This window comes from Xyrauchen texanus, chromosome 40 (genome assembly GCF_025860055.1).
Source record: "Xyrauchen texanus isolate HMW12.3.18 chromosome 40, RBS_HiC_50CHRs, whole genome shotgun sequence".
Taxonomy (NCBI): Eukaryota; Metazoa; Chordata; class Actinopteri; order Cypriniformes; family Catostomidae; genus Xyrauchen; species Xyrauchen texanus.
This window is the reverse complement of record NC_068315.1, coordinates 4297748-4320777: the sequence shown is the minus strand read 5'-3', so window position 1 is coordinate 4320777 and position 23030 is coordinate 4297748. Positions and strand designations below refer to the sequence as shown.

Here is a 23030-nt window from a genome sequence, read left to right as displayed (position 1 = left end):
ACAAAAAGACACATTTACATATATGTACTTACAATGGAAGTCTATCAGGCAATGCACCCCAATTGTAAATGTATTTCAATCAACACGTTTTTTTTTGTTTGTTTACTAACTGTTGAAATGATTTGCTGTAGTTAAAAAATATAGGTCTTAACTTAAGCTTAGCTAAAAATGTCTTTTAACCAGAATTTAAAAATTGCCCTTTCCAGACCAAATGTAATGAAACCATTTAATACCAGAATGCAATAAAACCATACAATATGGCAGCAAAGTAGCCTAATACATTTGAATTGCAATAAAATAAAAGACACTTTTGTATGTTTTCAACCTCAGGGAAACCAAAGCACAAACAGAAAAAGCTCTAGAATAAAACCTTGCTCTTCTCCTGCTGCAGTTCAATTTGGATTTCTGTGAGTTTGGCCCTCAGCTCCTCATTGGCTACTTGCAAGGCTGCCATGGCTTCAAGCCGCTCCCCTTTACGCCGCCCAGTGGGTGCTTTCTTGGACATGTTGGTCAGTAGTCCAAAGGCCACGCCCCTTTCAGGGATGACCCTAGTTTGTGATTGGTCAAGATTCTGGTCCGTTTGTTCCTCAGCTACATCCTTCCACCCACCTGAAATTCACAGAGAAACATAAACGTTTCACGATGTCATTGAGATACAGGAAAATGACAGTTTTTAATTTTTATTTTAATTGTCGCATTAAACATTAATTTAGGCCGAAATAAAAATAAAATAAAAACCACATGAAATGGTTTGACAAATACACACCTTTACGTCACAAAGGAATGACAAAAACATTTATAAATAATAATAATTAGGTAAAAATAATTTAAAAAATTGTTTCACAGGGGGGCCTGGGTAGCTCAGTGGTAAAGACGCTGGCTACCACCCCTGGAGTTCGCTAGTTCGAATCCCATTTAGACAGGGAGTGACTCCAGCCAGGTCTCCTAAGCAACCAAATTGGCCCGGTTGCTAGGGAGGGTAGAGTCACATGGAGTAACTTCCTTGTGGTCGCAATAATGTGGTTTGTTCTCGGTGGGCACGTGGTGAGTTGAGTGTGGATGCCGCAGTGGATGCTCAATGCGCTATGTCTCCGTGCAACGCGCTCAACAAGCCACGTGATAAGATGCGTGGGTTGACGGTCTCAGACGTGGAGGCAGCTGGGATTCGTCCTCCACCACCCAGAGGCGACTCACTATGCCATCACGAGGACTTAAAAGCGCATTGGGAATTGAGCATTCCAAATTGGGGGTAAAAAAATCTCCCACAAATAAAAAATTAATAAAACAAATGGTTTCCCAAAACTTCTCCCTATCTTCCAGTGGTCAGACAAACAGATTGTCCCGCCCCAAACTCACACCAATGGTTGGGCAAATGTTGCTGTATCTGGCTGGTCGTGATGCTCCAACAAACATCTAGGGGAAACTCAGCCTATGAATGGCCTAATTTTAGTTGTCTCTGAATATTGAGCTGGAATGGGATCATACAAGATTTTAACACTGAAAAAAAAGACTAATTTCACCTTTAAGACTAGAGGAAATGGAACACACAGTGGTATTGTGCCATAAATGTATGAAGTCACAGCTCTCAAAACAAAGACTTGGTCATATTTAACTCTGAATATAAATTGAGTGACTGTGTTTTCTGCCAGATAAAACTGCTGACATAAAGGCAGATGATGATGATGAACAGGTGCAGAGACGCTCCGTGAGAAAGAATAAACATAGTGAACGAGGGGGATATCTTGTCGGTGGATCATTTTCTACAAGTAGCTAATCTTGTGATATTGCTAATTTGATGAATTGCATAAATGTCCGTGGCAAACATTCAGAGCCATATAGTTTTACATAAACATTAATAACATTCTCCAGAAGCAATAGTCATACATTTTAAACTACAAAAAAGGTTGCAAAGTATATTTTTGCTGCCTTTTTTTTAGCTGTTCTCTAATAGCATACTGCCATATTACTCTTACTATTTCAGCTGTACACATTATGCAATATGTGCAAAATTATTTACTACATTTGCCAAAATGTAGTGCATTACTATGAGCTTGACTTGACTTTCCATTTCCAGTGTGATGAATGAACCAGAAATAATAGCAACTGTAATTTTTAACATCTCTTTATGACTCATTACTTGATTGGACTGCCAAATGCTAAGAAATTTTCATACAAAATTGGATTAAAAATATATATTAAAATTATTTCCAAGATAATAAATAGACACACACACACACACACACACACACACACACACACACACACACACACACACATATACTGTATATATATATATATATACACACACACATACATACATACATACAAGTAGCTCATGTCCCATTCCAGTTACTTGGTTGTTAGATGAGGTTGTTTTCCACAGAGATTTCAGTGAAGTAGCTAGAAGGGGCAGTACTTTATGATGTCATGGCTATGTATTCTTAACATCATTGTCTCTTCTGCCAGATAAAATTGAACTGTAATTGTGTGCTTTTAACTGACGTGACTTTTCACTTTCAAATCCTGACCTGTCAGAACAAAAAGATTTTCACAAACGTGATGTGCATTTTAACCAGGAACACTAATGATTCCAAGCACTGGTAAACACAGCAATAGTCACTATTGGCATTACGTCCCTGTTGGCCAACACTGATTAATCAAGGATCAGTTTCTGATCAGACTACCCGACTCAGATTATATCAATAAATCATCTCAAGTTTGATTGCTCTAACATCTAATTTGTTTCTCCTAGACAACTCAAATTTAATGGGGTTGTAAATGGAGATCAAATGGAGACTCTTGTTGAAGTCTCCTGCCTCAATTATATCTTTTTTTTTTTTTTTTTGTCTTAGAGAGAAAATACGATTAAATGGAGGCTTTTGTTGAAGTGTTCTGCTTCTCTAAAAGTTTGTCCTGAAAAAAAAGACAAAGACATCTCACATACATCAGAAAAGATCTAAAAAAATAAATACAAATAAAAATCTCAGACTGTGCTCAGATTTGCAAGATACCAACAGTCTGCTTATCAAATTCTTCAAACACCAAATTATCTGAGCTATGCAATCCACATTAATTTGAACTTTATCTAAACAACTTAAAACCACCAGGTAATAAAGCAACAAAACTGTGCAATATGGATACATCACATCACATGTAAAAATGTCTATGCTTGTAGGTAGAGCAGCCTGGATTCCAGAAAGGGACATTCTGTCTAGACAAGTGTATCTGTCTTTGGGAGAATTGAAAATATTTAATAATTTGACAATTTACAAATCTGCATCTAATCTCCAAAGTAGCCTACCATTCCCCCAGCTGTTTAGCTGACAGATCATTGCAGCAGACTACAGATTGTGTCCAAAAGATGAGAGGAATCTTACAACATTTTGACTGGCTTGTTCAGGATTTCACTCCAATATTTTCCGCTGTTATTGTGCTTTATAGATGACCCAGTGTGAAAAAATCCTATCTCACTATTGACTTGGAAAGAAGCACTGTTTTTAGGGGTTGGGATGACATGTTGCCCCATTAACCTACTAAAACAACTGCCAAAACAAAATCTATGCTTCTTTTAAAATCTACATGCATTAAACATTTTACAGCAGAAAAAAAGCGAACACAATTAGGAGGCATAAAACTATGCATAACAAAATAAAAAAAAATTGTTATTGATAAAATGTTGCAATTTATGACATTGAAAATACTTGACAACTTCCCCATGCGACAACCAAACCCCACTCTCCCGTTTATCTGTGTGACAGTTTGTAATGCTGTTCAGTGGAAAGGAGGAGGCGAGAACTGGCTTGATGACATAAATAATATTGAAATAACTAACTTAAAAAAAAGACAAACACACACACACACGACGGACAAATCCGTAAACAATCTCTCTCTCCCGCACCATCCTCCGCAGTCGGCCTTTATCCCTCTCGGAGGCTTGATTAGCCTGATAAGGGACCAGGTGTGTAGAATCACGACCCGGCCCCGCCCTCCACCCTGCCACACAGTTAAAGGATGGGCAAGGAGAAGCGCAAACCGGCTGAACAGTCAACATAATGATTTAAAGTAAGTATTTAACTAATACACCAGCACTTTGAGCAAAAGTCCGGAGATGTACTTGCGTGTCGTTGCGTTTCCTTGTGTTGCTTTTCCTTGCATGGCTTGGTTCTTTAGCTCTTTGTAGAAACTTTGTTCCATCAATGTCTTGGACTGTAATGATCGTTGATAGTTATTGTCTCGATGTATGATGAGGCGGGCTTTGAAGCGAGTCCTTCCACAAGGAGGACTTGTGACTCCCGTTGGGTGTGTGGACCGTAGAGCAGAGAGTGAGAGGCTTCCTCGGGACTTCGGGTCCCGAGTTTCCTTGGATTCTACATGGCACGGAGGCTGCAAGCCATGAGGGCAAGAGCGCAGAGGAACTGGAAGAGGCAAGAGAGCTGAAGAAGAGAGGAGACCAAGAGAAAAGAGGAGGCAGAGAGAGAGTTCTTCCTTGGTAGGAAACCTTTGAGCTGAAATTGGCTGCACCCCAAATGTGTCCTGAGCCAATCAGAAGTGGCATTTCAGAGTCAAATGGTCAACTGGTCTGTCCTTTTCAAAGTTGATTTACAATCCTTTGTGTGGAGGATACCTACAAACTTCCCACTTTTATATCTTGAAAACGGTGCAAGAGACATGACATTCATTGTCATCAACATTCTCTATGTAAACAAGCAAGCATTTAAATACTAAATATGACATACTTTCATGATTATTATACGTGTAAATAACAAAAAATTAAAATCCCTGATCACAAATAATACTGGTTAATTCATTGGTTTTACAACATGGATAATACATTACACATCATGAGAAACCTGATTGTCAGGGTATATTATCAGGCTAAGCCTTGAATAGTTACCATTCTTAGTAAAATGAGATGAATAATACAAGATTAAAGATAATACTTAACTATTTGTAAGTTATAAGTGATTACACATCACTACACATATTTTAAAAGGTGCATCAGGCTATAATTATGAATTTGTCAGTTATAAAAGTAATCAAAGGTCAAAGTAATTTTCAGAATTATCTATCAAGGCTAGGTATTGTGTACATTTTGGGTCCAAATGCATTCTATACGTTTTAGAGGGTTAAATCACAAGTACTGGGACTTTGTGTGAAATGTTCATTCATTCCTTATTAGCTGCTTTTTGTAGAATAATGATCACAAGGATCTCATGATCAGATGAGTCTAAGTGTAGCAAATTGGTTTATATTGAAGGACAAACAGAGTAAGTTTTAAGAATTTCCCGGGGATTCCAGGGAGTGTGTTCTGTCTTTTATTGCCTGCAACCTTTGCACTTAGGGTCTCTTTGCAGACAAGTTCTCAAGTCATGCGTTATCTGGACTAGACCCTTTTTTAGTTTTATTGGCCAGGTGTGAGACTTCTTGGTTCCTGGTCAAGCAGAATCTTTTAATTTATGACATTGAGGAATTCCAGGGTTAAAAGGTTGGGTTTCTAGATTCAAGTCATATTATCAGCACTTGTTTGCTCTTCTGCACCTAATATCCTACACAACGCTGGCCGTACACCCTCTCCCCACGCCTCCCCTCAACTCTCCCCCAGGTTCCCAGGAGGCGGGGTGGACCACCGGTTGACGGAACGGCCGGATCGGGAAGGGGAGGAGTGTGACGAGGCGGAGGGCGTGGCCCGGCCATCTCTGGAGGGGAGACCCTGCCGATCCGGCTGTTCTGTCAACCAGTGGTCCACCCTGCCTCCTGGGAACCTGGGGAGAGGTGAGGGGAGGTGTGGGGAGAGGGAAAGGGTGAGCGTTTAACACACACAGAGAGAGAGGAGATAAAAAAACTTTCTCGCCAGTTCCCGGATGCTGTTGCCCGGTCCTCAACCGCTCCTCCCTCTGGCAGACAACAGCTCGCTCCTCCCCCAGTAGACGGCAGCAAGCCCTCCAACCCCTGGCGGACAGAACTGCTCCTCCACTTCTCGGTGTACAGCAGCAGTTCCTCCGGCTCTCGGCTACATGCATCTCCCTCTCCCTCGAACTGGCATCTCCGGCTGCCCTTTATCTCACTCTCCCGCTGATCATCTGATTCAGCACCGGCTGTGCACCCTCACGCCACGCCCTCCTCCTCATCGTCACAATTTCTTTACATCAGATATTGGCCACCCAGCTCTCTAGATATCCATACTGACGTTATGTACTGTAGTTCATATTTCCATTAGCATGGTCCTTGTCAAAGTGTGATAGAGAACAAAGCAAGTATGTGTACTGAAGTAGGAAATGCTTCCTTTTCTCTTTACAAGAATCTCACTTAAATTATGAAAGACAACTTCAGTCTTGTCCTATTGCTTTGAATGCTGGAACAGTAGGTAAGACAAAAGCAATTTTCGTATGTACAGCAGCTTTACTGACAGGTTTGAAGTACAGCTCACTTATGACTTCCTCTGCCAAAACCCTTACTAAGCTCTTATCAAAGAATCAAATCTACATAAATATCACCAGCTCTTTCCTGGATGCAGATTACCCATTGGCCTAAACTAATGATAACAATTCAACACTGTGGTGGCGTAGTGAGCTAATGCACACAACTGTTAATCAGAAGGTCGCTGGTTCGATCCCCACAGCCACCTCCATTGTGTCCTTGAGCAAGGCACTTAACTCCAGGTTGCTCCGGGGGGGATTGTCCCTGTAATAAGTGCACTGTAAGTCGCTTTGGATAAAAGTGTCTGCCAAATGCATAAATGTAAATGTAACACTGTCACAGGTAGAAGTCTAAGACTAAAGGGGTAGTTCACTGAAAATTTTAATTCTGTGAATTCTAATCAATTTCTATGACTTTAATTCCAACATAGATAAAATGACAAAGAAAGGAAAATACAGACAAAGCAGAGTGCTACACATCTCTTTTAAAGCCACTTTACAAAGAGATCCTTTCATGCGTAAAAGCCCCCCTTCACTGGTTTCCAGGGATTCAGTATTTCCATGGGACAACACTTCAACATGTTGTTGGGGTAATCCTACTTCCATAGTATTAAACTGGAACATGAAGCCTCCAATCTGACTGAATTACAGTGACTCAGCACACTTTATGCAATATGTTCTAAACTGAATGAGAAAAAAAGGTGTAGCTGGTCTCAAAATGTTATGCTGCCTTCACGTGTTACCGGAATTATGCTGCTCAGTTATGAAGTTTCGAGCATGTCTCTTTTAAGTGCTTTGTTGTCGGAATCATGGACGACGCCATGTTCATTCATGCACATTTATTGGGGACCAAATAATAATATTTCAAATATCAAATACATGCTATTTTCTCTTTGTAAAGATCTACAATGATCAAATAGGTACTGACATATGTAAATGTACTTGACTGAAAAGGCAAGCGATTATATGGTAGCTGCAATTAGAAAAATGAATAAAAACCATTATTCACTATTGAAACTGTACGCTCCTCATCCTCTGAGTTTCCCAGTCGTAATTATGACTTGAGGGGGCGTTTATGTGCGACCACAGAGTACGAAATGTACTATAATTACGATTGCATGTGAAGGCAGCATTAATCATAATGGGAGATTGAGCATTAATACAGGCTTCTGACCTAGATGGGGTTTGAATAATTGTATACAATAATTTTTTACATCATCATCATGAGGGCATTATTTCACATTAATTAAAGGTATAGTTTATTATTTCTGTGTAACTAGCATCTCCAAATGGAATTGTAAAAATTATGGTTTCTTGAAAACTCTCTTGGCTTCCATTTGTCAGCCAAAAAGATAGTCCTGCCCCCAAACTCATGCCATTGGTTGAGCCAATTTTTCTATGTCAAGTTGGTCGGGATTCTCAAACAAACATAGGAATATCAAAAATCTACTTTTTGAGGGAAATCAACCTGCAAATGGCTTACTTATAGTTGTGTTTGCACATTAACCTAGGGTAGGAGAAAGTATTTAAATATCAAAGAAATTACTATAAATTATGTTTCTTATATAAAAAAAACACGACTCGCATTTGCATGAGAAGAGATAACATACAAATTAAAGAAAGACACAAATTTCTCATTTGTTATTATAATAGTTTATAATGACATCCCATGAAACCTGTCTGCATTTGGAGACCAATTAATCTACAAAGTGACAATCCAGTAAATATTTTGTGTCTTCTTTCCATTATGTGTCTATTAGCAACTCAACGTAGGCATCACTTGTCGTTGCTTTGAACATACAGTTATCATTTACACGGTAAGCTGTACCAACAGGGGTGTGAAGGTAAAAACTTCCAAAACAGCCTTGCTAAACCTCCCTGTCTAAAGTCAATGAGTTCATCCCCTTGACAAAGACCAATGCATGTTCAAAAGAACAGAACATTTGGTCATCGGTTGCCTTCAAACTAAAAACAACCTATGCAACCTGTGCTGGGATTCTCTGCCAGGCATACGAAAATAGATTAAGCAGAAAGTGTCTGTGTGTGTGTGTATTGCAGATGGCCCTCAAGGAACATTTCAACAAATGTCCCAGTGGGCACATGACCGCCTGTGGACATTATAACATCCTGCGTAAGTGAGGCTGCAACTGCTACAGCATCATTTGATAAATATTTCCCCTTCGCACCGGTATTACGCAGCTCGTATTGACAGCTCAGACAGCAGGCCGAGCTCAGGATCATTACCTTGTAATCACACAAGTCTAAAACAAATCACACAATTGATGTCTCCCTGGTTGAATCAAAAAGGTGAGGACAGCAAGCCTTGATTTGATTAGAATTCAATGCATAAGAATTGCAACTAACCTTAAATGCATGATTTGAGATGTGATGTTCTTTTAGTCTGCAGGTTTTATCCGGGAAGCTGTTGGTCCTCCATCATTCCGTATGAGTCGTAGCACATGCTCTGAAACGACAAGTGATGCATGTTGTCATGCCCTGAATTCCATGCAAGAAGATGCTTGAATCCACAGCATAGCAGGCTGCTTGCAATATGCGCAGATGCCTGGATCCTCAGTAATGCAGGAGCCGGTAATGATGTATCACCAGAAATAGCTCCAAATGGGAATAACGAATGAAAAATGGAGGAACTGTGGGAAATATTGATTTTTAGAGGAGATATTTTGAAGATACAGAGAGAGCTGGCTTAAAGCACTTACCATAAACACTCCCTCCCCATCCCTGCTGGAGAGCAAGGATGATGCCGGCAGGAGAGAGGAGGGGGGGAGGAATAGAGACAGTCGCATGCATAGAGCACACATATGCGCAGGCGTGCACACACGCACTAGGATTTGTCAGTTTTGCTGGATGTGTTGTATGCCTGGCTTCTATCCCGGGTTTGTGTGTGTGTGAGAGAGAGAGAGATAGAGAGAGAGAGAGAGAGAGAGAGAGAGAGAGAGAGAGAGAGAGAGAGGGGGGTACACTTAAAGACAGAATGCTATTGTAGCCACCTGCTGGTAAATGTACTGCAACTGCATCTCTATCACAGAAACTGCATCATTGAGCATGGCTTAAAAATAGTGCACACCAACATTCTCGTTCTATTTTGGCAGTGAATGGTCCTCCAACCATACAGATGGCGCCAGAGAGCCAAGAACCTAATAACAGGTACATTAAATTATTAGTTAAGTCATTTCTGCACCACTAGTAGATTCTGGCCTGTGTCAGAGACTGTGTGTCCCAACCTGACCCGGCATGGCCCGGCCCGGCCCGACAGGTACCATCAAATGTTAAGCCCAACCTGACTCAAACCCAAAATTGCTCACTCACTTTATAATTCTTCTCCAAGCAAGTAAATTATATAAGCATGAATCTGTATTCAATTTATGCTTTGTAGGTAGGGTGACCATATTGTGGTTATCCAAAAAGTATTTGTATTTCATATATTTAACAAATTACATTTATTGTAACATGAATATATATAATATATATATATATATATATTAGGGTTGTCAATCAATTAAAATGTTTTATCAAATTAATTACATGGTGTCCCGATTAATTAATCGCAATTAATCGCATATACAAATATTTGCTGAGAAAGCCCCTCATAAAACAATAATTCAATATATAAAGATTATACATATTAATATCAATATGTAATTATACATAGTTATCTTTAAATATAAAAAAAATGATATATACACACACACATATATACATGTCACAGAGTTAAATTGACACACATTTAGCTCTTTTACACATCTGCGCTGCTCTTACACTTTAGTTTAGAACGGCACGAACACCAGGGGGAGTGATACAAACAGTAAAGTGTCTGAGTGCTGATGGTTTAAGACATCAGTACTCATGGAACGTCTCTCGTCCAAACAGATTTGAGGACCGGAACTATCTGTTGTATAATAATAATACTAATTTATTTTAGTTCATCCCTCTACAAACTCACTCCATTGGTTTAGCCAAAGTTGCTATATCGGCTCACTCAAACAAAAATAGCAATAATCTGAAAGTGCCACAGTTACACACTTTAAAGAAGTCTATCTATGAATGGCATTTCCCCGCCGCCATTGAACGAATGTGAAGGTTGTACAAAGTAACATTAATCTTTAAAAACACTATCAAAGTGGATAGCAAGCACAACAATGCCTCTACATACAAGGCCACCATCTTGTTTGTTTTGGGTTGAATGGATCACACTTGATCACATGACAACAAATTCATCATCATTTTCCAATATCTCTGTTCTCCCGGTCCACACTGCGAGGCAAATATGGCTTTTTTAAATTTGTCCACTTGGGAGAGCTCTGTTTTCCATGGACAAAAATGCAGTCTTAGTATGAGTGAAAGGCCAAATCATAGAGAAAAAAGTTTTTCAAATGTATCATAATTTATGTGGACGTAGTATAGCGCAGAAAAAGCCCAGTACAGAGTATTTCACAGACATAACTAAGTAAACAAGCAGAATATGCAGTTATGATTATGATTTTGCTTTACTCGCTACTAGGTGCCTCAAACCAAACCAGTCTAGGTCCTACAAGTGTGCTTTCAGGAGCACCCTCAGTGATTTTGATCTGGAACTAGGTCTGAACGAAAATCAGAATATCTTTAAAACATTTTAGGTATAATCTGGCAAACTTTGGCAAATCCTTGATAAATTAATCCTCAAAAGTGCTCGTTGTATCAACACGGAACCATGCGAAAGCGACTGTTTCCAGGCAGACTGATAATACACTATCAAACCAGCCAATCAAATGAACACTTACTAACTTGAGAGGGTGTTTTCCAATTTTGTGTGCAATGCACCAGAGGGGTTAGTGCCTGAACTGAGGCTAAAACTAACACCCTTGACTGGCACACATTCAAAGATGGAGTGGAAAAACCTGGAGGAGGTTTTGACAGAAATCTGGCAACAACATAGAGAAGCATTTGCACAATCTGGCATCCCGTGTGCCAGTGTGCAGTTTTGTTGTCATTCTTCTGTCTGCCCTATATTTACATCTATATGACTTGTGCTGGTTGCATCACCAGCAGCTGTGTGAATTCGTGGAATAAAGATCCCGATCCAATTCTGTCACATGAATCCTCATGCTGGTGGACATCCAGAATTGATAGACAAGAGCAGTTCTCATCTAGGAAAAACTTCATTTCGGAAGTGAAACAACCCATGCCTCTGGAAAGGTTTGGCTGTGCAGTGCATTTTTATACAATATCGAATCCATTTAAAGGATTTATACGGACGTGAATCATCTTCTGCGGTTTGATTAATCTATAGGGAACGTGAAATGTCGAGCGAGACACAAAGTGCACCCGAAGAAAACATTCAGGGTATGTTGCTGTAATGTTTGTATAGACAACAAGAGCTAACGTGTGCCTTCATGCATGTATTTTCCCACACAACCCGATTCACTGAATTTAAAATAATAACATTGTATAAATTCAAATTTCAGTTTTACAGCATGTGTTTTTTTTTTTTAAACCTAAAACAATAAGTACTGTATACAAAATATTACTACAGTGTATCCGAGTTGTGCAGATTATGAATAGGCAGTCAGATCCTAAATGAGGGATCGTGTCATTTTGTCAAGCCATGTGCTTCAAATTCCACTTTCACCTAAACTCATCAAATGGCTGTTAAAATTACACGTGCATGAAATGTGTCAAAAAGAAGCATGTCAATGTAAAAACACAGGTATGACGCATGTGCTGCGATAATAAAAATATAATCGCATATACTGTATATGAAGGAGGAAATCGTTTTCATGAGTACTTTATGGATACAATGAGTATTTTATCGAGGCGCCGTCGAATTGTTCTTTCAAATTTGAATTCCCTTTGATGTGCGCGTCACAATGCAGACATAAACGAACAAATGCACTCACGTCCGCACTCCCTTGAGAAAGGAGGTGGGGGCAACACAGGCCTAATTTCATTGGATGATGAACGGGAAAAATGGCCTGACGTTCGGGACGCAATGTTAGCGTTCATGAGCTATTTATAGAGCTCTGTTTTTTTGTTCCCATCTGGGTTGATGGTCGAGCCTCAAGTGCTGGTATACCCGCGGTTGATCTCGGTATTATTTTCGCTCTGTTATGCCTAACCCATTTTGAATGGGTCATGATAATAACATTTACGCTAATAAACTATGTAGCAAGTTATGACATGTTTTGCTTGCAATACTGGTACAGACATGGATTCTTATTAATCTTCACAGACCCAAGCATTGATATTAATGACACACACACACACACACATACACACACCATTAAAACCACCTGCCTAATATTGTGTAGTAGGTCCCCTCATGCTGCCAAAACAGTGCCATTCTTCTCACCACAGGGTTACCTTTGTCAGTTCAAACCAGTCTGGTCATTCTCTGTTGACCTCTCTCATCAACAAGGCATTTCCATCCACAGAACTGCCGCTCACTGGATGTTTTTTTTTTTTTTTGGCACCATTCTGTGTAAATTCTAGAGTGTTAACTTGTGTGTGAAAATCCCAGGCGATCAGCAGTTACAGAAATACTCAAACCAGCCCGTCTGGCACCAACAATCATGTCACATTTGTTACCCATTCTGATGGTTGATGTGAACATTAACTGAAGCTCATGACCCCTATCTGCATGATTTTATGCACTGCAATGCTGCCACACGATTGGCTGATTAGATAATCACATGGATGATTTTTGGTGCCAGATGGGCTGGTTTGAGTATTTCTGTAACAGTTGATCTTCTGGGATTTTCACATACAACACTCTCTAGAATTTACTCTAAATGGTGCCAAAAACAAACAAACAAACAAACAAACAAAAAACATCCAGTGAGCGGCAGTTCTGTGGATGGAAATGTCTTGTTGATGAGAGAGGTCAACAGAGAATGGCCAGACTGGTTTGAACTGACAAAGTCTACAGTAACTCAGATAACCACTCTGTACGATTGTGGTGAGAAGAATGGCACTGTTATGGTGGCATGATGGGGGCCTTCACAATATTAGGCAGGTGGTTTTAATGTTGTGGCTGATTGGTTTATACAGTATATATTCCTAATTGAAAAAGTTTTATGAATCTATCTGTCTGTCCGTCCGTCTGTCCACCTGTCTGCACATCCATCCATCCATGTAACCCATTATAAACACTGAGGACCATTTGAACAATGAACATTACCTTTACAGCATTTATTAGACTTGGTTAATATTAAGTTCTACATACTGTACACTAATACATTCTTTTCATTAAAAGTTGTTTATGTAACATTAACAATAGTGTAAAGGGATTTAGATGGGCAAGGAGGCGAGAAGCGGCTTGACAATATAAATAATAGTTTAATGAGAAACTTAAACAAAATACAAAAACACACACACATAACGGACAGTTGCCCGTGAACTATCTCTCTCTCCCGCACCATCTTCCGCAGATGGACTTTATCCCTCTCGGAGGCTTGATTAGCCTGATGAGGGACCGGGTGTGTAGAATCACCCCCCGGCCCCGCCCTGCCACAAATAGGTAATGCATTATCAATTAACATGAACAAACAATGAACCTTAGTATATTTATAAATTAATAAAAACCAAGATAACTAAATGCTGAAAAAAAGATTGTTCATTGTTAATGTATAGAACCTTACAGTAAAGTGTTAGCAAAAAAAATACAAAATTTATAAAAAACATCCAATGGTCTCCAAAAACAAGCAGTTAGACTGTAATTGTTAAACCTCCATTCAACATAGTACTGTAAGAACTACAGTAAGAAAGGTTAGTATCTTATACCCTTAAATTATTTAGCTTTTGCCTGCAGGTTCGTGGGTGGAGCTGCATTTTAATAATGGAGGCAGCAACGTGTCTAAAGGAGCTGCTGAGGAACAGGCTGGTAGTACTGCTCCAAGTGGAGATCTGGAGAAAATGCTGCTGGATGCTCAGCACGAGTCAGGCAGGAGCAGCTCGAGGGGAAGCTTACCATATGACAGGTCAGGATGACCAGTTTTTAATCAATCATATGCTATTGTGTATTATTTATATATATATATATATATATATATATACAAAACAGTTAGTTCCGGTCCTTGAATCTGATTGGACGAGAGACATTCCATGAGCACCGATGGTGTGACAGCTGTGGCTCAGTTGGTAGAGCGGGTCGGCCACTAATCGCAGGGTTGGTGGTACGAATCCCAGCCCACACGACTCCACATGCCGAAGTGTCATCGGGCAAGATTAGGTTCAAGACACTGCTAGCACCTTACATAGCAGCTCTGCTGCCATTGGTGTTTGTGTGTGTGAATGGGTGAATGAGACGCAACATAAAGCGCTTTGAATACCGTTAAGGCCTAAAAAGGCGCTATATAAGTGCAGACCATTTACCAATTACACCAGCTACCCCGAAATAGAGAGGAATACCCTGCTTGGATGACTATATTCCACTGAGAAAGCTGACCTTCAGAAAGCTGACACCATCTCTGATTGGGCACGCTCCATCTGTCTCTCACACACACACACACACAGACACATCCATCCGTCTATCCTTGTTTAGCCAATGACTTTGTTAGAAACTGCACAGTGATACTATATCTGAAGTGAACATTTTGAATTACTTGGACGCATCATTTGTTTTAAACCAGCAACGGCAGATTCTGATCGGTCACGTAATAAAATAGTTCCATGCACAAATGCGTTTTTATTACCGTACTCATTTTTTTCTAATTTTTTTAAATGTATTGTTCATTGAACTGTTGTATATAAGCAATATCACACTCGCAATCGTGCTATATGACCCTACATCATCACTGGTGTAATTACCTATGGTGCTCGATCTGTGGCCGAATCACAACAGTGCTGATGGAGGGCCATATCGGACTCTTGCTCGTGTGATATTGCTTAAACAGTACTGAAAGTATTGCTTATGTTTAAATACTACGATGGTGTGTTCATTCTGGCAAGGTACTGCAACTTGCAGAATAGCATACGATTGTAAGATGTTAAAGGAATAGTTTACCCAACAATGAAAATTATAAAATTTTCTCACCATTACAGTTTGTCGTTCCAAGCCTACATGCTGTTATTTTGTGATGCTTTGTAATTTGTGTGTGTGTGTGCCATTGATATGGAAAAGTGATGTGTGAATCTTTTCAAATATTCTCCTTTTGTGTTCCATGGAACGAAAAAAAAAGCACATGGGTCTGGTACAACACGGGGATGAGAAATTAACGATAATTTATATTTTTGGGAGAACTATTCCTTTAAATTGGTACATGGGTCGATTATAATAAATGCTGTTTCATTTTATTCACCAGTCCTCCGAGATCTCAGACTCCTTTGCATCTGCGCAGGGGCTCAGAGGTTCACAGCTCTGGAGAAAAAAACAGCTCACAGGTGTTTATGAGCAGCAGCTTTTACCTTACCATGACATAACTATAACATGCTTTGGTTTACTTGTGCAGTATCTAAACTGTTGAGTTTGTCATGAAGAATTTCTGTAACCAGGATTATCAGACCTTTCATGGTGGCTATTTACAGACAAATAGCTAAAATAATAATAATAATACAACACAAGAAATTATCTGTTCCGAGTCTTATTGTTTTGTTGTGGTTTGGTTTTAGTCAGAGGAAGACTATCTAGAGCGGAGGAAAGAAGTGGAGATTCTGATGAAGAAAAACGCAGATTGGATCTGGGATTGGTCGAGTCGACCCGAAAACCTCCCGCCCAAGTATCTGAAACTTTTAAAAATCATCTTAATGTACAAATACATCCTAACATACATCATAACATTAACATGATGTTAGTTGTTACACTCAAGTATTTGACAGAGTAAATGTCTTTGCAGGGAGTTTTTGCTGAGGCACCCGAAGCGCTCCAGCACTCTCAGCATGAGGAACACCAGTATGATGAAGAAGGGAGGGATCTTCTCTGCAGAATTCCTCAAAGTATTCCTGCCCTCTCTGGTCCTTTCACACATCCTTGCTGTGGGTCTTGGGTGAGTAATTTGATCAAACCCTAACCTTACAAACTTCAGCACATCATCCTAAAAATGCTGTTTATGATGGAACGCTTCCAAAGTGAGATGCTCCAAAAGTGTCCCTCTGAAGCATGGAATGAATGAATGAACATTACATATATATAGCGCTTTTCTGCCACTACGCTCAAAGTGGTTTACACAGTGAACAGGGGACTCCCCTCAACCACCACCAGTGTGCAGCATCCAACTGGATAATGCGATGGCAGCCATAGCGTGCCAGTATGCTCAACAACACACCAGCTATTGGTGGAGAGGAGATAGTGGAGTTATAGAGCCAAGTAATGGATGGGGATTATTAGGAGGCCATAACTGATAAGGGCCAATTGGGGGAATTTGGCCAGGACACTGAGATTACACCCCTACTCTTTTGAGAGTGTCAGGACCTTGGTTTAACATTTCATCCGAAGGTTGGAAGCATTTATATCCACGCATCTTTAGAAAAAGCCCTTAAGTCTATCTCGGACACACTGACAAATTAAATTGCAAAATTGATTGCTGTGGTCTGTAGACAAATGTAGGCTTGTACAATGATACGAAAAATAAACAATACTGTATATTGCATTATAATGCAACTTTTTGTATTGCCTAATCAATGCTTTACTTGTCTGCCATAATTATGTAATGTCTGTTTTAATTATCTGAATTATTATATGAAAAAAAATTATAAATTATGGAAACATAAATCCACATCAAGGCACTCATGTGGAATTTCAATAGTAAAATCCTTCATTATAGGGGCTACATCTTAAAAAAGCACCAATGCATATCGGCCCAAACAGCCCTTCATCAGGGAGACAAATTCAGCTTAAAAACCTCGTCGGATTACAACCTCATTTCACTCCGTTTTGGTGCCCTCCGTTGGACATTTCACTTTTAAACTGCAGCCAAACGTGTAACGAAGCACGTAATTTCAGTTCTGACAAAACGTTGCAATGTTCATGGAAATTTCATGAGACCAGGCTGGATTCACAGCCCTAATTTTAAAACCACCTAAACTTATTTTTGTGAAATATTGGGAAAACATCTTTCTTTTAAAATAAATACCACTTCATTTGATACTTTATCTAATGATTACATTGTTAAAGATGGCTTAAGTGTCCAAATACTATTTGGGGCCACTGTATATGTTCAGATTTAAGAGTTATTTTCAAGATATATTTATACTAAAATTCACAGAAATATGTTACTATTTGTTATACATGTTAAATATCGATCAATTACAGTCTTTTCTAAAAAACACCCTTTTCTCTTACTTTTTAGGGTGTACATTGGAAGGCGTTTAACTACCTCTGGCACCTTTTAAGGGAACAGAAGAAAAAAAACACAAGATAAATCTCATATCCACACATTCACCATCTCAGCTGCTTTGTCTTGAATCAGTGCTTGTGCAGATGCAGATAGGGTAAGGTCACATGACACGTCCTCTCCCTGGCTGCGGGTCACGCTGCCTCGCTTTCCCCTTGTGTATTCCACTGGCGTTTCCCATTGTTCCTCTGTGGCCCATAATGATGCCAGTTCATTACAGGGCCGTCACTGCACGGGAAGATCATGTTAGGCTCATAGGCAGATAATTAGATGTGCTGCATCCTCATCATTTTGCATTTTCTTGCACCAAGACTCTGGAAGTGTTGAATGGAATGAGAACTCCATTGATGTGGTCCCTGAAATGTTGGCTTTGTTCACACTGCACATAAATTCAATTAGTTTTTTCAATACCGATTTGAAGGACTGACTGTTCACACTGAGTTCAAGAGTTCAAATCAGATCCTTGTTTTTTTTTCTTCTGACAGTGTAGTCAATATCCAGTGTATCTACTGTCATCAGTTGCATAAGGATTAATGCCCAGAGACTGGAAAGAGGGGACAGAATCTTTTTCTTCCTCTACTCATGAGAGACGAACGACCAAATACAATTTTGTTCACTCATTCACTACATAATGAAAGAAAAAAATTATAATTATCTCATCAGTGATTAAGACTGAGATGCATTCAATAAATAAATAAATCTATAAAAATAAGATTTAAAACCACATCAGGATATACCTTGAATCAGGTTTGTAAAAACGTGATTTTTTTAATATTTAGTAAATTTTTTGGCTCACGGGGTGAAATCAGATTTTTGCTGCATGTCTGAACAAAGCATTAGATTGTGAACTGGGAGGAGTTTTCCCACTTTATAGCCCATATCAAACTTTATACTAAATCTCAACATTTGATAAAATCTTTTCAAGGCAACATTTCTTTGTGCCTTGAGGTTGTTTTTGCATTTATAATTCTTTGAACGCCAAACTGCACATTTGCTTTGGGACTCTGACAGTATTCAGTATTATACAGTATATACAACGGCTGTCAACAGCAAATTTCTTTTTGCATTTTATTTTTAAAAATACAAGCCAAGATGTACCATATCAGCTCACCTCAGCTATCTACAAATAAGGTATGAAATATTTCATTTACAAAATATGAAATAAGATATAAAATATTTAAAGATGATGTGAGATGTGTATTTACCAATGTTGTTTAAGTTTGCACTCAGAAATCATGTATTTGAACGATCAGGCTTCCAGCCCAAAGATTGCCTTAAACAGTTCATGAATCAGGCAGGGAGTATAAGGGACTTTCTGTGTAAATTTGTGCATGTTTTGTAGGCTTTAAAAATCATTTTCAGTGTACGTGTTAATTTCAAAGTTGTTTCTTTCTAAACAGAGGGAACAGAAATAAATGTTTGTCAACTGTAACGTTTGTCTTGGATTCTGTAAATGCCTGTTAATCAAAGGATTCAAAGATTATTTAATTTTAAGTGATATTAAAGGGGACTTTGTTAAATATGGTAACACTTTACAATAAGATAGTTCATTTGAACTAATGTTAAATACAAAGTATGAACATTACTTTTACACCAGTTATTACCTTGATTAATTTTAATTGCAAAATATATGCTCAAAAAAAGTATTTTAAGATTTATGCCTTTCAATTTAGTAAATTCCATTATATTTCATTGAGTAGAATTTTGTTATCAAACTGAATTATGTAAATCTTACAAATAGGCTAAAAAATTAGTGCAGTGAGTCATGATGCAATTAAAAATATATTGTTAGCTAATTATTTCAACAACAGAATGGTGTTTTTCAATAATCATCATTTAAAATACCAATCATTAATTTTTAAACTGATTAAGTATTCATTTGAGAAAGCGTTGCTATGTATCTGTGAAATAAAATGTTGTTGCTATCCTTGGACAAAATCGGTTAAAAAATGCAAAATAGTTGTATTTTCTACTAATATACGGTGCATATATATGGCCAAAAGTTTGGAATAATGTACTGATTTTGCTGTTTCGGAAGGAAATTGGTACTTTTATTCACCAAAGTGGCATTCAACTGATCACAAAATATAGTCAGGACATTACTGATGAAAAAAAACAGCACCATCACTATTTGAAAAAAGTAATTTTTTATCAAATCTAGACAGGCCCCATTTCCAACACCTTATCCTTGAGTAATCATGCTAAATTGCTAATTTGGTACTAGAAAATAACTTGCCATTATATCAAACACAGCTAAAAGCTATTTGGTTTGTTAAATTTACATTTATGCATTTGACAGACGCTTTTATCCAAAGCAACTTACAGAGCCCTTATTACAGGGACAATCCCCCCCCGGAGCAACCTGGAGTTAAGTGCCTTGCTCAAGGACACAATGGTGGTGGCTGTGGGGCTCGAACCAGCAACCTTCTGATTACCAGTTATGTGAAGCTGAAAATGGTCTTTGTGTTTGTTTTTGAGATGCCACATTATGCAATAGAGACTAGCATGTCTTAAGGTCAATATTAGGTCAATATGATGTTTGAAATTGCCAAAAAACTGAAGATTTCATACAAAGGTGTACATTACTGTCTTCAAAGACAAAGGACAACTGGCTCTAACAAGGACAGAAAGAGATGTGGAAGACCAGATGTACAACTAAACAAGAGGATAAGTACTAGTTGGAGTCTCTAGTTTGAGAAATAGATGCCTCACATGTCCTCCGCTGACAGCTTCATTGAATTCTACCTGCTCAACACCAGTTTCATGTAGAACAGTAAAGAGGAGACTCAGGAGGACTTATGGGAAGAATTGCAAAGAAAAAGCCACTTTTGAAACAGAAAATCATAACAAAAAGGTTTGAGTGGACAAAGAAACAGACATTGGACACCAGATAATTGGAAAAGAGTGTTATGGATCTTAACCCCATTGAGCTTTTGTGGGATCAGCTAGATTGTAAGGTGCGTGTGAAGTGCCCGACAAGACAGTCACATCTATGGCAAGTGCTACAGGAAGTGTGGGGTGAAATGTCACCCGAGTATCTGGACAAACTGACAGCTAGAATGCCAGTTTTTGATGAGAACTATTTGAAGAAGTTTAAGTTCTGAAATTTGTTTTCAAATTGTCATTTTTCAGGTTATTAATGTCCTGACTATACATTGTGATCAGTTGATTGCCACTATGGTGAATACAAGTACCAATTTATTTCCATAAGAGCAAAATCTGTACATTATTCCAAACTTTGGCCACCAGAGTATGTGTGTATATATACATTACACACACATAAGTACTGTGCAAAAGTTTTAGGCACTCATGAAAAATGTTGCATATACAAAAATAATGCCATTAATAGTTTTCATTTATCACTTAATGTCATACAAAGTCCAGTAAAAATAAAAAAGCTAAATCAATATTCCATATGACCACCTTTGATTTAAAACAGCACCAATTCCCCTACGTATACCTGGACAGTTTTCCTTGGTTGTTGGCAGATAGGATGTTCCAGCTTCTTGGAGAATTCACCAGTTCTTCTATTTCTCAATTGCTTCTGTCTCTTCATGTAATCTCAGACTAACACGATGTTCGGGCTCTGTGGGGGCCATGACATTGTTGCAGGGCTTCCTGTTCTTCTATTCCAATCTTTTCTATTTGCAAAAGTAATGTTTGGGAGTCTAACATTTATATTTCCTATTGACACACTAAAGCTGAAGATATAAATAACCATCTTAAGACAAATGCTCTTGTGAAACCTCTTAATTGCCTAAGACTTTTGCACAGTACTAATATACATACATATGCATGCATATCCACACACAATACACACTAACAATTCTACTGATTTAAGACTACATTGGAAACAGTATATACACACTTCGCAGTAAGCTAGTTCCAAAAAAGCCTGGCTTTTAGTATCATTTAAATAAGTGTTGGGCAGAGTATTGATTCAGATAAACACAATTAAAATTTTATTTAACTTTGGTCAAAAATAATCAAACATGTGTACACTTTCACAATGTTAGCATCATCATCATTTAACAAGGAACAAGGTCTGTGAGATGATTTATTCGACCTATCAGTTCCTAGATTTAAAGAGAGTCACAATCAGCTTTACAACAACTTTTAGTTTTCAACCATTAAGTTACATTTGTCATTTTCACATCAGTTTGGTGGTGCAGGTCAATACTCAGCAGCACAAACTGTCACCAGTTTCTTAAAACCATGTCCTGATGCAAGATAAATCAGTTTAGATACATATATTTCTTATCCAGATTTTTCTTTTGCACAGGAACTGACACTACAAGGAGTATCTCAAAATCAGCACACGGTTCTTGCTTCGCTTTGACTGACTGGAAGAAATCCAGTTTTTTCTTAAAGGTATAGTTCACCCCAAAAGGAAACTCCTTTCATAATTTACTCACCCTCATGTTGTTCCAAATTGCTATTTTGACTTATTTCTTCAGTGGAACACAAAGTGAGATATTAGGCATGAACAATTACCATTCAGTTCATTTGCATTATTTATTTATTTTACATACACTGAAAGTGAATGGTGACTGAATATCTCTGTTTGGGATCCATGGAATAAAAGTAATATAGGTTTGGTACAAAATGTGTAAATAAATAAAAAAATAAGAAAAATTGGGTGAACTATAGCTTTAAAAGAGGCACTCAACACATCGTTTTTAATTTGAGTGTTTTACGACGTCATCACTGACCGTATGTCTCTAATAGTGTCCAAAATACTAAGTCGCACGAACCGTAGCAGCACATAAACGGACAAATGGAGTGCTAAAATAAAAATAATGCATGTAAGGAGAGGAGGATTGTAGGTAAGGGTTTTGAAGGGTGTTGCATTGGTGAATGGAGATTTCGAAGAGATTATAGTCTTCAAGGTTTCCGGGCGAAAATGATTAGGACATACAGACAGAATTAAGGCGGTAGAATCCCTTTACAAAATAAACAAAGAAAATACTGTAATACCAAAATGAAAACTGAATCTAAACCGAAAATGACGGCAATACTGACACTTTTGGCCAATGTCCTCCATCATACAGTGCAACCGAAAATTCAAGTAGTACAATATAGAGATTCGCTTCCCAACTGGCAGATTAAAAAGGAATTCCATCTACAGTTCAATTTGCCGTTCTTCCATGTTTTAGAATTCCTAATGTGACAGATTCATTCAGCTTATTACTTAAAGGAATGTTCCATTTTCAAAACAATTTAAGCTCAATTGGCATAATGTTTGATTTTCCAAAATTATTGGCTCATCCATTATTTATAATATATTTAT

The 23030-nt window shown here is 38.4% G+C and overlaps 2 protein-coding genes across 8 annotated transcripts in view; one reads left to right on the top strand and one right to left on the bottom strand.

The window, feature by feature from the left end:
• The window catches only part of LOC127633831 (janus kinase and microtubule-interacting protein 3-like), a 49036-nt gene extending 39874 nt beyond the window's left edge, over nt 1-9162 (bottom strand). For 5 of the 6 annotated variants that reach the window (XM_052113168.1, XM_052113169.1, XM_052113166.1 and 2 more), the window contains exons 1-2: nt 8781-8913; nt 371-609 (exon numbers count right to left, since the gene is read on the bottom strand). In XM_052113168.1, the coding sequence (XP_051969128.1) occupies nt 371-505 (135 nt within the window). In that variant the 5' untranslated portion in view covers nt 506-609; nt 8781-8913. Of the gene's footprint in view, nt 1-370; nt 610-8780; nt 8914-9133 lie in introns of those variants that run through there. The other variant, XM_052113165.1, reaches the window with a different exon arrangement.
• Nucleotides 9163-11242: 2080 nt separating this feature from the next.
• LOC127633233 (BCL2/adenovirus E1B 19 kDa protein-interacting protein 3-like) overlaps nt 11243-23030 on the top strand; it is a 35980-nt gene continuing 24192 nt past the window's right edge. The window contains exons 1-7 of one of the 2 annotated variants that reach the window (XR_007969184.1): nt 11243-11609; nt 11704-11756; nt 14221-14389; nt 15713-15791; nt 16020-16126; nt 16244-16393; nt 17696-18871. Coding sequence is in view for 1 of the 2 variants with exons in the window: in XM_052112169.1 (XP_051968129.1) it covers nt 11434-11609; nt 11704-11756; nt 14221-14389; nt 15713-15791; nt 16020-16126; nt 16244-16393; nt 17696-17738 (777 nt within the window). In the remaining variant the exon portion in view is untranslated. Of the gene's footprint in view, nt 11610-11703; nt 11757-14220; nt 14390-15712; nt 15792-16019; nt 16127-16243; nt 16394-17695; nt 19167-23030 lie in introns of those variants that run through there. The other variant, XM_052112169.1, reaches the window with a different exon arrangement.